Source organism: Rhopalosiphum padi, chromosome 4 (assembly GCF_020882245.1).
Source record: "Rhopalosiphum padi isolate XX-2018 chromosome 4, ASM2088224v1, whole genome shotgun sequence".
Lineage (NCBI taxonomy): Eukaryota > Metazoa > Arthropoda > Insecta > Hemiptera > Aphididae > Rhopalosiphum > Rhopalosiphum padi.
The window spans coordinates 24,359,039-24,375,871 of NC_083600.1; the positions used below are offsets into that span (position 1 = coordinate 24,359,039).

Here is a 16,833-nt window from a genome sequence, read left to right on the forward strand (position 1 = left end):
TATTATGTAATTTACCATGATGAATAATACTACTTAAAGGACACATTTAAATAAAAAAAAAACCCATTCTATGAATATAATATCATCGCATTAGTGTGTATGCGTTTTTAACCAGTCATCAGCTCAGTAGATATATTTATAAACATTTACGTGGTATTATATTATGTAGGTATACCATCAAAACTAAAGATCCATTTATTTTTTTACTATTTTACTAATTACTAACATTGTGTACCGTAAGTGGGTCTAACTCGGAATAAGTCATTTGCATGCAATAGTAATTATTAATTTACATAATTATTCATCGTTGTACAATATGATATTGTATCATTTGATATTCAGATCCCGGGAATTCCTGGATTTATATTTTATTACGACACGCTTCATAGTTGAAATTTAAAATTAATTCAAAATGATTAAAACTCGAACATTAATTTTTTTTTAATTTCAAACTTACGAGCTAATTGTATATTAGTGGTTTGAAGTGAGCAGTGGATATAATTTTAAAGGACGTTTCTGTAATTTAATAGACGGAGTGCTATAGTCACGCGAAAACAAAAGCCACTAATATATTGCAAAAAATTGGTTTTTATAGTAATGAGACGGTACCCGTGTTATTCCGGTAACTGACGTTATTCATAAACGACCACGTCACTTCTCTCTAATGATTGACGGTGTAACGAAATAATAATACTACGCAGTAGTCCGATTTTTACCGGACGTCGATTATAATATTTTATTATATTATAATACGTTAGCTGATATAGAAATGTACATAATATGATTTAAACAAGATCTAGTTCTGTTGTTGTATTATTGTCACTGACAATAAAATGCTTGTTTTAATGACATGCATTATTTAAGGATATCTGAAATGGTTTTCATGGAGATCGGATGTAATAAGTTTCACTCGACAGACCCACGCACAAAACCCTTAAAGATTCAACTATGCTCACGCAGTCGCAACATTCTACCAAAGTTTTAAGTTTTCAATAAATGTCTTGAAATACTTGTGTCTGATTTATGCTTATATAATTGCCGGAAGTGCATCGATAGCCTTGTAATTCTCAGTTGTTGTCCTGTACAAAACATTTCATAAAATTTAATATGACCTACGCCCTACAGTTTGAATGTTTGTTTAATAAAACTAGAAAAATAGCGTGTAAAATTTAATTTACCATAATAATTATAATATTGTATTTAAACCTTAAATATGTATTATATGTATATAATATTCGTAAATTTTGTTATTATATAATTGTAAAGTTCGTGTAATGAATAATAATGAGTTCATTAATTTATTATAATTATAAATTTTAGATTGTGCATAGCATAGTAGCGAAAAATGCATTGGTTTTATAATGTTTTTTTTTTTTACGATATTTAACTTTGAGGACGGTTACTCTAGTAGAAAATTGGGATTTAGTTGGTACTTTTTTTTGTTGGAAGGGGCACTTTTTGCTGGATCAAGAAAAATATAATATTTTAAGTAATTTTCAAAATAATCTGGAAAAAATATATTAAAATAATTAAACAAAAAAATTTAAAATTTTTTGTCGGGATGGGGTTGGATATATATATGGGAGGACGTACTTAACTCCATGGGTCCACGGTTACCGATTATAATAATTGAATCGGAAATTGATTTTGCAGGAGATGTATTTTTGTTATCTTTAACTGTTATTTTGTCGGTATTACTTTCCGATAATGGCATTCGCCTAGTGCTCCCTTGCCACGTATTGTATTGTCTCTTCCAAATGCTGTTATTACGAGAACCATTTATTCTTTCTACTACAATAGGATTACCGTCATTTTCAGTAACATATTGTCGTGTTATAGTTGTCCGGCGCTGTATCTACGCCACTGTATTCGGTACAACAATCATGTGGCTGGTAGATGACGTCACGCACGGTGTTTGCTGGTGCAGCTCTCCATTAGGGTTTTATTCCATTTATATTAATATTACGGTAAGCTCTGTTAGAGAACAACCCCACCCGATTTGTGACCGGGTAATTTTAATCAATCATGAGGAAATTCTAATTGCGACCGACGATTTGTCATGTTGTAGGCGAGTTGACCGTTAGGTCAACCTCTGAAGGTCCTTCTCAGTTATTAAGGTGTTTCACGATGATTTGTATAGTTAATACGATTTCTTCTTTGGCGTTGTATGTCTTGAACACGGGTTTAGTTTATTTTTTATGTCCACGGAACTCTCAATAATATGAATGTATGATAATTATTGTAGTTTTTTATTTGCTGAAGAATAGTTGATAGGGGTTGGTTCTAATTTTGGTATATTATGGTTGATCTCCGATTATTAATTGGTGTCATGACTGTAGGTATTCTTTAACTACAGCCCTAATTGTTCCGAGGTTTTTTTCATTTTCTTATTTGTGTATATTTAAACATGATTTATAATACTTTCCAGTTGATGACTGTCTAATAATAATTTTTCATTGGCTTTAATTTAAAATTTCAAACTTAAATTACTAAAGATTTGAATATAAAGTCGAAATTTGAACAAGCTATTCGTTAATTATTAAATAGTTATAAAGTTATAATTATTTAAAATTTGAATGTAAGTTGAACGGTGTGTGGTGGAAAATATGTTATATCGTAGATTTGAAAATATGTAAAATATGTAAAAGTGTTAACTTATTAATTAATCATCTAGCATGTACATTACGTCCTATTATATTATATTAACAACGGTATAAAGAACTCGCCTTGTATACACATAACATCGCACGTAATAAATTATCGCGTAGACTAGCTTATGAAGTTCGGTATATATATAATAAACTGAAACCTACACAGCAGTCGTGTAAATTAAAAATTGGTGGTAATTCGGACAACTTTTAGTATTTATTATAATTGTTTATATTATAGTAATTATTTTTAGCGTGACGGGGTCACCGCCCGTATAAACATGAGCTAAATTATACGGTATAAACCACGCACACCTACCTATATAATATGGTATGTGCTATGCGTAAATAGTAATGTATTATATGAGTAGCTGTGTATTTTTTAGTCATGAAATTTTACGGTTTGGGGTTTGAGTACTGAGTACTGTAACCACGTTAATAAGTATTATATTATACATTATAGGTAAGTTAACGGTTTACAGATATAACCGAACGTTGTTTGTATATATATATATATATATATATGTATATATATCAGTTACATGTAAACCGTATCATGGACCATTATGCAAATTAAAAAATATGTATATTTTGTTACAGATATTCGTGGAGTTTTTAAGTAAGATTTGAAATATTAACAATTAATAAATACATACAAATCCATTTTTAGAATTGAATTAGAATATTTGGAAAATTGTTTAAAAGACGCTATTTTACCATAATATCCTTTGTACATAATATACATATACAAATTAAATTTCAAAGGAAATTTTAAAATAAAGATTGTTATTAAATATTTTAAAATACTTTAAAAATTGCTAAAATAAATATTTTAAAAATCATAGTGTTTAGGTATCTCTAATATATACTTAAAATTGCTTAATACCATTACAGAAATTAAAAATTGACATAAAAGTTAGTATAGCCACTAACATATTAATAAAATTCTAATTTCGTTGTATACAATATCACCCTGAATTTCTCATTACATATATACGAGTACATATTTACACATTAGAGTCATTAGAGGATAGGAAGTACTTAATAGAACTGGAAATTGTTAGTGTATAGATATGCAGTTATTTAATGATTTAATCATATAAATCCTACATACATGTACAACCACATCAGTTTAACTTATGCGTGTGTGCTATTCGTTGTTAGTTGAAAACTATTTTTAATATATTTATAAATCAATAACAATTTTTTGTCGCAAAATAAATAAGATTTATTTTATGATATAAAATAATAACAGATATATTGGCGGTTTCGTGTATATATATTTACCAGAGGGTTGCTGCCAATGGGTGCCATCCTCTCTCCGGTCTCATAATATTAGTCTTTTTTTTATGTGACATGATTTTATTATTTGAATTATTTATTAAATGTGGACTATATATAAAAAAAAATAAAAAAAATTTTCAGAATTTAACGATATATAGGTCATCAAGAGATTACATAGAAAAAAATCCTTGAATAGTTTCGTATATTTTACAAAATTGTGTGGGCATTTTTTTTTTTTTACCGTAAATTTATTATCGTATAGTGTAATTTAATAAAAGTGAGTTTAATATACTTACTTTTAATAATATGGCATAAATTGTACGTATTATAAGCGCGTCTATAATTATTATTGTTAACGTAATAACATTTCTCAAATTCCATGCTGCACTATGTCACTATGATATAAAACTAAAATAAAATTGTTTTTTATACAATTAAAATTCATATTAAAATATTCTTTTAATTTTTTCAACACAAAAATTACATTTTGTATTTTAATTTTAGAATTTTTTCGAGTCGTTCGTACCTACAATAGGAGTACCTACTTAATTCTAGTTAGGTTCTAACCGACTAGCCACGATATCGCACGTATAAATGTGCCTATTGTGATTTTAAGTAAATTAACTACATGATTTAATATTAATTAAATAATACACATAAAAATAAATTTGTTTAAACTAACAGTACGTATTATTTAAGAAATTGTCATTTATGTAAAGTTGAATTAAAATATTATAATATTGTTATTATAATAATTTATATTATATAGTAAACAAAATAAACGTATAAACAATAATATTATAAGATTAAATAAAGTTTATATAAATATTGTGATTTTCATAGACCACAGATTGCAGTTGATGTTCTGTATTGATACATATCTGTGCTTACTCTCTTTACAATATAATAATAAATATATTATTAACTATTGTTAATGATGGACATTAGTTAAAATCTGTTACGATACGCATAAAAAATGTTCAATATTTTTTTTTGAACTAAATAAAATAAAACCTCATACAGTTCTATAATATTTACGAACATATAATCATAAAATAATATTTAAGGCTTTAAATATACAGGTTATTTTACAATGTGATTATTAAATAAAAATAAATGTCATCCGGTAAAAATGTTTAACTTATATTATTTACAATGAAATAATAAGCAAACTAACCTCCGCGCGCAACAACCCTCTAATATAATATTATTATATACGAGTATTATATGTATATCTTTAATGATTAAATAGCTAGGTGTACGTCCATTATGTTAAAAATCAATAATTATACTTTTAGTAAAATAATGGTGTGAAAATGTTTGAAAAACATTAAACAATGTACATTTGTATAAAAACATTTCAAAAAAATTCTTTAATTTTTTTTTTGTCACTAGTTTCTACCAAAATAAATGGTTAGTTTTTCAACACAACGACAGAAATAATTTGCACTGAAAAAGTACGAAGTACAATATATATTATTAATAACTTGTTAAATATAAATACGTATATAATATATATTTTATAGTTGGTTGCTCATTTCTCAGGTAAAGTTTATAATGTTAATTTCCTTTTTTAAATTTAAATTTTGCTCTTTATAACCCTTTTTGTGTGCGTGTGTTTTTTTTGGCGAACGGTTTTCCCGCTTCTGCTGAAACTTTTGCAAAAGTCAAGTTGGGTTAGGTAAATGGTCCGTAAAAAAAAAAAAATCAGACCATTATTTCGTGCGGAACCATAATAATTTTTCAAGTGTTTTGAATATGTTTATAGTTCTTCCAACAAGATACATCCAAAAGTGATTGATTATAGTCTTTTTTATTTTTATTACATACAAAACAATACGCTTGATTATTATAATAATACAAACATTTCCTTTATGGATACGTATTCCGTATTTAAGTATTTTGATGTAGGTGTTACCTACATGCCAATTTATAAAGCCATACAGAATTAAGGATTTATACGCGGATATCGTTAAGTTTTAATTTCAACGCGTTTGTCATTTCATAAATGAGATAAACGTGTTACTTATTAAATAGGCTTACACGTTTTGTGAAAATTATCATTATAATATGGGTATTTGGGTAAAAATAACTTTGTGTTGTGTCTTTAATGCTTTTCGTACATGCTAATTGTAAATTTGGAACTTTTACGACTAGTTATATATATATTTTTTTAACGTACAGCATTCGTTTCATTAGGACATTTTTGTTTATAATTTCGAAATTGAAAAGGTATAAAAAATATCGACCCGTAACGGAGTTTATATGTTTTATAAGCAACCTCGATAAAAAGCCCGCCAGGTTATACGAATGTTTGCTCTTCGTTCTTCTATTCCACTTGTTTAAACTTAAAAATCGGCATATAAAAAATAAACTATCGGCCATGCTGTATTCAATATTTATGTATGGTCATTTTCCAACAAATATTTTGCTTCAATATATAAAATTCAAAGATCTATATTTATAGGTTACTTATTATTGTTATTTGAAAGAAAACAAATTTAAGCAACGCGTACTACGAAAATAAAAAAATAAAAAACAATTTTTTGAAAATAATGCGTATATATGTATTATGAACCTGTATATTATATAAATATGAGAGTACATAGAATTACATACATAAAAGTATACGGTTTTTAAAAATGTATATATATTGTATTGTATTTGTTAGGAAATCACAAAAACAATGTCGGCGGCGTTGACCATTTCTGTAGGTATAGTACATATATACAACGGTAAAATTATCACATTTGCTTTTTCTAAATCGACAATATATTGGCCATAAATTCAATTTGTAAATTATGTAGTGAATTCTATAGTTATTATAATCAGAGATGAAATATTTACGTACATTTTGGTAGATCCTGTAAATGTTTATATTTCCGTTAACATAGCTTTTAAGAATACTTCTTTTTTCTTTTCATAAATGTATAACTACAATATGTAAATATTGTTATTTTGAGAAACTATATTACATACATAAGAATATTAAGAATAACTAATCCAATTATGATTTTAGGTTGTTATAAACTTTGAATAGTGCGTTAGTTTTGATACTATTTTAAAGATATTAAGAGTATAACTTATAAGTACCTAGGTAATAATAACAACATAATAACAAAATTCAAATTTTATTGGTAGAAATATGTTTTATTGTAAAAATTAACTGATTTAATAAGGTAGTAAAAGGCGAAGACTTAGCTATAATATACAAGGCATTTAAGTAAATTTAATATGAAAATTAGAAAATCCAATAAGTGATGACTGTTATGTATCTAAATACCTTCTTACCTACTTAACACGCATATTAATATGTATTAGGTATCCTTTGTTACAACTTCATATTTTATATTAATTATTTAATTATTATGTATTTACATTTGCATAGTAAAGATGTTTAACTAGAGGTGTCATTTTAAAACATTTTGATAAAAAAAATTGATTACTGAATAATTAATATTTATCTTAATTGGTAAATGTTACCGTGTAACTTAAGTATTTACCAAGTTTGTACTTCTAATTGTAAATATTTAAGGTGATTGCTTAAATAATAAAATTATATATATCTATATTTCGTTCGTCTAAATCACATTAAACGTCAAGACAGAAGTATGTCCAAGTCTTTAAAATAGTTCGTAAAGACATTCTTACACATCCGTAAAAAACTGTACTCAAATTTTAGAAACATGTGTATTGACATGCAGATAAATTATTTTATCTAAAATCATGTGATGAAAACATGATGGTCAATGCTGGTAAAATTAACGATGATAATAATTATTATTGTTTTTAACTAAATCTAAACAGTTAAGACGAATAGTCACTTTGAGTCGACCAATTAAATTAACATTAGTTTAACTTCAACAAATTTTATTTTGAAATACATTATTGCATATTTTTATTTTACTGTAAAATCAATAAACTTAGATAACGCATCTATGCAATATTATAATATTATATTATATGCTAATATAATACGAGTATATGTTTATCTTTTTTTAAATTAGTCTATAAATAAAATTTGGTTATTTCTTTGGAAATATAAATTTAAAACTAAATTATTTATTGGAAAAATTAATAAAGAATCGCGTTACTTTCAAGTTGAGATAGAGAAAAAAGAAAGTTAAAATTAAGTTAATGAAAAAAAAAAAAATAATCAAATTGGTGTATTAAGCTAATAAGATATAATTAATTTAACTTCAATTCATTAACTCGTTAAGCCAGACTTTAAAAATGTGTGCGTACTAATAACTATCAGACTTTTTTTTTAAACTAGATACTTTAAGATGTTCATATTATATTACTCACCAGATATTGATCGTCCATGCAGTCAATGTGTGGTCCTATGATGGTGAAGTACTTCATGCCTTGCGGAGGCGACGCGTACGGTATATCGAGGGTGACCTGCGGAAAAGACACATCATCTGATCAGGGAGAGTAATAATTAAATGCATCCGCAATACATTTTGGATTTATTTTTTTTTCGTTTCAGCTCACAAAAATCACTAGCAAACATCATCATTGACGTGAAATGAAAAAAATCATCAAATGCAACTAATTTATGATACATATATAAGCACCAATGATGGAAATAATGATTTATTGATATAATATATGATTTAGGTCTACTATATAAACGCTGTGCATTTTATACAGCATTTACGTGTATTCGGCGTTTACCTTGATATAGTATCTGACGTATCCGGGTTTGCTTTCGAATGAACACGGCAGTGAGCTTTGAGGAAGTTGAAACTTGAACGGGAAGTGATGAATTCCGCGCGGCAGGATTGGAGCGGGACCGTCTTGCCGGTCTACTAGAATACATTTTTTTTTAAAATTTCTTTAACGAAGAATTCCTTTTTATAACACTCTCTATTTTTATTTTTTTTATACATTCAACGCGAGCAAAGTGTTCTAAGTGTAGTATTCGGAATAAATATGCATTATTATTAATATTTTAATAGTAAGTAGTTAGTAAAATTAAATATTTTATTTTAATATTGTAATTCATAAATAATCATAGTTATTTATACTACTATAAAAAAAAACCAGCAACCCTGTACAATGTATTTTAACATTGGCTAAAATTTCAATTTTTTTGGAAACAACTATAATTTTTTTAATATTTAAAATAAAACTTTTACAGTATTTTAAATACATTATTTAAATTCATCCTGGGAACATTATTTTTCATATATTTTTGAATATTTAAACCAATAGTATTAAAAAAAAAATATTTAACCCAAGTTTATTTATACATTTTAAACGCGCATTTACAAACCTTTTCCGAAGATTAACGATCGATTGTCGATGAAGTATTGATCGTCTTTAATAGCTGAACGATCACCGCTGACCAAAACTTGCCATTCCGCGTGGGCTTTGCCCCTGAGGACAATTCTAACAGCTGTAAATGACAAAAAAAAAAGCTGGTTTTAATACTTTTAAATCCATATCACAATAAATAGATTACTTTCAACGTGATACATTATAGTATATATGTAGATACCAGTATTATATTATGATGAATAATCTAATTGATCTAAGTTAAGTCGATTTTATCATTTTTTAGATTTCAATAGTTATCTACGCTGAACTTTAACTATAACGTCATACCTATGTGACAAAACTAGTTTGGAAATTATAGCGTATTGACCTGCCCATTTAAACGGATCATCCCGTACAAAATTATGATGTGATTTAAATTATTCTATTTTCTCTTATTAGCAGTGCGCACACTGCACAAAATACATACAATACATTTCAGTATTTTACACATTATATTTTTATATAATACGATGTATTTATATACATAATATATACCTACGCACGCATTGCACTTTTTTATAGCATTCGAGACGGAAAATAGTTACATATATTTTTAACCCGACGAATATAATACTATATTATATATTATGTTGTTGTCATTTCAGCGTAGGTAATACAGAAAACGTTTGCAGTATAATATTACGTTATTTACGTCTATAATACACTTACTGAAAACGTACCTATATATACTAACGATGTGTTATCTGCAGAACACATTTCATTCCCCCCCCCCCGTTCATTTCAAACGACATCGCCAGATTTTCTATAGTTTATAAGTTTATTATTATCGCATAAACATATACGAATATATAGGAATATTTATACATTAAAACCTAAGAATTTTTATCAACTGTTACAATGGTTTTTATTTGTTAAAATTGTATTTATTTATCTTAGCTATACAGCTGTAACCTAGGTCTGTTGTTTGGGAAATTAATTTAATTAAAATTTTAAAAACTGTCTATCATCAAAGTTACCATATTTGCCACGTAGTAATACGATTACATAATGAAACCAAAAAGTTTGAAAAAAGTTAGTATAAAATATTTAGGTATCGTATAAACAGGATGGGTCGCGTTATTAATATAAAAACTTTTGTATAGATAAATTTAGTTAAATGATTGGGAAGAGATATAACTATATAAGTGAATCAGATAAAACATTTTATGCACAATAAAGTTACTCGAGTGCACGGGATTTTAGTCTACGTAAGGCAGACGAGAGAAACTTTTGACGATGTCGTGTTAATTAATAATTTTACAGTTAACAGAATATTATTTTAAATAGACTTGAATTTCAGACGCATATTAACGTGTTTATTTTTAATAAACCTAACTTAGGGTTTATACCTAGTTTTTTTCAAACTAGATACATTAAGACCATCGCCATTTGGAATACCTAAAGAACAACATGATGGTAATATTATTCTACAAATATTAATTATCATTATACACAAGGTTCACGTTATTGTTGTTGTTGTTGTTGTTGTTGTTAAAATATTGGACGTGCTGCAGATTTGTACAGAATGAAAATATTGTCTAAACTAATGCCTATCGCATCGTGTTTACCATGGTAAACATAACATTCTATTATGAAATCATAGTACAGTCCTAACATAATATATAATACTATAATATTATAATTTAATCGTAACGCAAGTAATGGAATGTGAATTTGTGATAAGTACGATTGACCTAATTTTTTATATTTTCATGATTAACTCATTTAAATAGGCACCGGTTTTTAAATTTTTAGTAAATTTACATAAATAAATATTCTAAAAATAATATTTTCAAATAATTGGATTTTATATGTAATTTAAGAAAAAAAATCTTTTTTTAGTGAATACGATTCTTTTAACATCGCTATATTTTTGGATTGGCAACAACTATTATTTTTCCGACCGATTTTACATTACCTTGCATTTTAAGCATAATATAATTTTGTTACTATAGAAACCTCGTTGATAAAATATGATTACATTTTACTTATTCGAATTTTGTATGCATTATAGTAGTTACATTATAATTGATGTAAAAACATTACTAAGTATAATTATCCTTAATAGGCATATAAAGTTTAATAACTCGAAACAACTTTAAATTTTCATCAAAATAATATGCTTAACTGTTCGTGTCAAAAAGACCCACCACTTGGAACAACATAAACATTAAACACTAACATATGCGATATGCTAATGAGCAGTTTTGTCGTAAAAATCATTCAAACATTAATTTTTTTTCTACTTCAAGGATTGAATTTTTGTTTTTTGTATTGGTTTATCGGCTCGATAATGCGACAGCCGACGAAGTTGATTATTATTATTACTTCAATCAAGATTATTGTGGAAGTGAGTTTTAATACAATTATTATCTGAATATTTTGATTATTATTTATTAACAAACTGTTTAAATAAAATTAATAATAAAAAATAATTAACAATTATATGTTGCCAGCAACAAGTCCGTGAGTTTTATTTTCCACCATGTATGTGTAATTTGTGTGATTTATTTAACTTTTTTTACATGCTAAAACAACCTATACAAATCATCATTGTCACTGAGAAACACTGACATTGTGGTTATCGTCTGAATCATCTGATGGTTGATCTTTTGTCGCCTAATATCAGGATGTATTGATTCTTGTTGTCGTTGCGTAAGTCCACCAGCATCCGCTGTGGTATGCAAGAGGCCGCCTAGGTCACCAAGGCTAATTATTATCAACACTGATCATCATTCATCATCATCGTCATAGTTGTTGTTAAGCGTAGTTTTTATGTATTTGTCCAATTATATGTCAGCTCTGTTGATCATTGCAACAGGCTGATCCAGTCGACAGAGCATTCCCTCTCCCCCACCGATAACTAAACTCGAGTCATGTGTGTCCCAAGTAAATAAATTGCCTTCGTTCCTGATCGTCATTTTTGTCTTGCAAATATCGGGTTGCCTACCATCCTTCGGGCGTAAACTAACATTTAAAATAACTAAACTTGGTTCTCAGAATGAAGTCCGAGTGAACTTTCAGCTGCCTTGTGCGAATACGTTATTAACAGTTTAAAATAAGTAGAGAAATACTTATTTGAAAACAAGAAGTAAAAAGATAACACTTCTTAAATTATAATTTTATTAAATTGTATAATCTTAAAGTAGATTTGTGTTAACTAGTTATGGGCTTAGTGGATATACATTATACGAATAATGAAATAACATAGATCTAATAAAAATAATTCTACACGTCATTTATCTTTATATTTGAAATATAGTAAATAAATCGATATAGTTTATTGCAAACCTGTCACTATAACAAGTGGCATGTACTTAAATGGTGTTAATATTTGATTTTGTACGTTTTCAAGTTATAGGAATATTTATAAACTTATATATAATACTAGGTATCTAAACGTATTGTATTTATGAAGTTACGTAGAGTCGAATAATACGCATTTTTATCACTTTGTTGAAATATGGGTTTTAAATTGTTCTACATTTTTTTTTGTGCTCTTAATAAATAGATTTATTTTCTTAAGGTACTCAGCTACACAGCTAAAATAACCGATTTACAACATTAAAATTAATAGCTCATATATATCGCCTTAGGCACTCAAACTTTTTATATGTTTAAAAGAAAAAAAATTCTGATTAAAAACGTAATGATTGAACTAACCGATTTTTTTCTAGAGATGATTAATTTAATCTAGCTAAATTTAATTTGACTGACTGTAAACCTTTATAATCTTAATTATTTTAATACGAGTGGAAATTATCGGATATAACGGGATCTTTTTTTGTGTAAATCAATACTATTGGCTTGATGTAGCATCAGGCTTGTTAAACGTTTTAAAATCAAGTTCTAATAATACCTAGTTAATACTGAATACTCATTTTAATTTATAACAATTTTTATATTATTCAGTGTTTAAATTTGCTTAAAATTCTAAAAAAATAATAATAATTATTAAATATATAAAATTGTATATCTCAACGAATATAAGTGTGGTGAACTTTCATTAATATTTCTTGAATTAATTGCTAAATACAGATAATATTTGATTTATTATAATCTAATCTATAATAATATTTATTATACTAGTTATTCACGTGACACATATTATAGTTATGATGTTGGGTTATTTATTTGTGAAGTTTTCATTGCACGATGTATTGATACGAATAACGTTACAATGCTATACATTTTGAGTTATTGAGATAGGTATCTTTATAGTATGTAGTATATTATATACACTAAAATATTTATTTTCCAGCATTTAATTATAATATGCTTTGTCTATTAATTTATTATATTATATTATAGTGAATTGTGATGCACGTTTATATAATATTATTATTCCATAGTAGTTGCCAACCTGACATAGGTATTTTCTATAAAAGTGGTATTATATATTATTTATATTTGAATTTTATTTGATAAACTATTTATATTGAAATATTATAATAATTGGTAAAATATAATAAGGTATACATATAATTATATATAGATATATAGTAAACTAACTTGCAGTACACAATTAAGAAGCTAACAATTTAATTTAAATTAATAGGAATAAATGTATTTAATATTAAAAGTAGGTACTAGGATGAATTGTGTGGCTTACGGGAAGTTAGCACGCCACCCTACTGTACTATACTTTCTTTTTACGGAATCTGTGTTTAAAAATTAAAAAGAACACGTTAACCATAAAAAAGCATAGAACAAACCTAATATATTATTGTTTAGTCACTATTTAGCGTATAAGGTACAACAATGATGTACTGCAGGTGTTATGTTGTGGAAAATATAATTATTATTAAGTAATTGTCAAACGTAATGATTACTTGAATACATTATACATATGCACCTACGATATAATAAACATATGTACAATAATTACATTTTATTGCAATTAAAAACGTTGACATTTAATAAAACTAAAAACACTGATCGTTATAAATGTATAAAACAGGAAGTAATAATCTGTAATATCATGTACGATTTACCTGCTGCAACTATTGTTTATACGTTACGGTCTTTTAAATCAGTATAAAACGTGATCTAATTTTTCAACCGGTCTGTAATTTCCTCTGTGTCGATAAAATGTCTTTCACGATTTATATTGTTTTCAACTGTCGTAAGCGTATTATAATGAGCTTATTCGCATATTGTTTTAAAGCTATATATAAAAAAAGCTTCGTTGACGTAAGCGTTATCTTTATTAATTTAAGTTAATTATTCGTGATTTTTTTTTTTTACTCTCAGTGAAGTACCTATATGGTTTTTTATATAGATATAATTTTAAATTTTGACTTAATACGAGTTCGTATTTAAAATAGAGTTTAATCAAATACCAATGTGTATATCAATTGATATAGTACTAGTGGTATGGAACGATTGGAACGGCGTTATCATACAAGGATAACTGTTTAAGAAGTGCTTATATTGTTAAACCTTATAAGTTTAAGATATTATTAATTCATTCATTCACTATATAGGTATTTTAAATTATTTTATATTATTTAAAACGTTTTTATTTACATTTATGGTGACACCGAAACAGTAAATAAACTATTTCTAATAATCATCTACCATCATAGTTTATACATTACGTAGTCAACGGTAAATAAGTGATTTTATTAAATAGGTACTCGTAACAATAGGTATGTCGTATCTAAGTACCTTACTCATGGTTAGGTCTGGGAAATATCAACATTTTTATAGATATTTTAAACGAACTGAAAATATAATTTTAAAATCAAACCAAACAAAAAGAAAAAAAAGAAGAAGCGTACGAAAAAGTTATTGTTAAAACTTTGCAAAATTTGCTTGCAGAAAATGGCAACTTTTGAGTTTGAAATTTAAACGTGGAATGCTGCTGGTGTTATATAATAAAACGAATAGCAAAAGATTGTAGAACATTAAATTACTTAACCTATCCTTACCTAACTTAAAAACTAGAGCAACTCCGCTTTAACTGCTAAGTTTAGTTTCGGGTAAACTAATAAAAACGAAATATTGATTTTTAAATAGATGGCACAACACACACACGTGTCTATGATATCAACAATACATTTCACTATAGATATTTTAATTTTTATATAAAATTGATTTTAATTTTAATTTTAGATTAGGCCGGTCATAATGTGTGTATTAATTATAATATAATTAGTAGGTGAACGAATGTATTAAGTTCGTGATTAAAACAAAGTTGTGTCAAAGCTAAACTCATAGCTATTGTGATAAATGATTATACTTTATTTTATAGATTTCCGAATAATATCAATATCATTTATTAGTTCTAAATTGTATAAAAAAAATTGAGTGTACCTAGTAGTTCCTACTATATGGTTAGATGAAATTCTCAATCCAAATGCCTGTTACTTTAATTTTCAAATTTTATAAATTATGCATTTAAGTTATGTTAGTTATTGCAGTTTATCTGTGATAAAAACAAAATAATAGAGATGTAAATATAAATTTAACTTACATAAATGTATAGAACACAGCATCTATTTTGAATAGGAAATTTTCGTCAGTCTTAATCATATTATAATATAACAACTTAATTATTAGTGATATTACGTACTTATCCAAATACCAATATTGTAAATTATAATTTAATATTAGAAGTTATAAAAGAATTAGTAAATAATTGATGTGGACAATTAAAAACTTCTAGAAAATATTTTAATATTTAATTTATAATATTGGTGATGTATAACACAATAATATAAAATTAACAACAAATTAATATATAATTAAATAGTTTGCTATCATAAAATGTATAACAAATTATTCTGTTTTATGCATAATAATAAGTTTAATTGAATTCAAATAATTTCTCCAGTAAAAAACACTGTATATACTATTATATTATATAATTTTTATATGTTCATAATATATAATACAACATAAATAACATAAATTGTTGTTTTTTTTATTACAAGAAATATTTAGAAATTTATTAAAGTTATATTTCAATTCAATATATTTCATATAAACCAAATTAATATAAAACCTTAACACGTGGAACTATATTATACCAAGGAGAAGTGTCAGTGAAAAAATAAAAAAAGAAAGTCATGGTGACGTTATTGCAGCCTCACTTGATAAATAGTAGGTACACAATCTTATAAATTGTCTTTTGTCGTAAGAACATACAGTGATTTTCAATTTCCGGATGAAGGTAAACCAAGTGATATTTTTACTTGAACACCCTTTTGGACATTTTTTTCAAAATAAATATAAGTACTTTAAGAAACGATTTAGTGTGTTAAAAACAGAATATAATTCTTATATATTATGTATCTAAAATATCTATAATATATAATGATCTTAAAAATAAATCATGAATTTGTTCAAACTTCAAATAGATTAGGCGCTTCATAGCATTTTGTTTTGTTATTATTATTTTTTTTTGTGGTAATTCTTAAAACCGTATTGAGAAATTTAAAAAGAAAGATTATATTTTTAAAATGTTTATCTAAGATTAACTTTAAGAGCGGATTATATTATTAACAATATTTTTAACACCGATTTCATTACATTACCATAATATAGTTTAATCTCAACAGTTACATGAGTT

At 26.1% G+C, this 16,833-nt stretch overlaps 1 protein-coding gene across 2 annotated transcripts in view; it reads right to left on the bottom strand.

Moving 5' to 3' along the window:
- Positions 1 to 16,833, bottom strand: part of LOC132929165 (arrestin domain-containing protein 3-like) — a 76,548-nt gene that overhangs the window by 13,995 nt on the left and 45,720 nt on the right. Inside the window, exons 3-5 of one of the 2 annotated variants that reach the window (XM_060994310.1) lie at positions 9,214 to 9,336; positions 8,613 to 8,743; positions 8,241 to 8,336 (exon numbers count right to left, since the gene is read on the bottom strand). In XM_060994310.1, the coding sequence (XP_060850293.1) occupies positions 8,241 to 8,336; positions 8,613 to 8,743; positions 9,214 to 9,336 (350 nt within the window). Of the gene's footprint in view, positions 1 to 8,240; positions 8,337 to 8,612; positions 8,747 to 9,213; positions 9,337 to 16,833 lie in introns of both variants that reach the window. The other variant, XM_060994308.1, reaches the window with a different exon arrangement.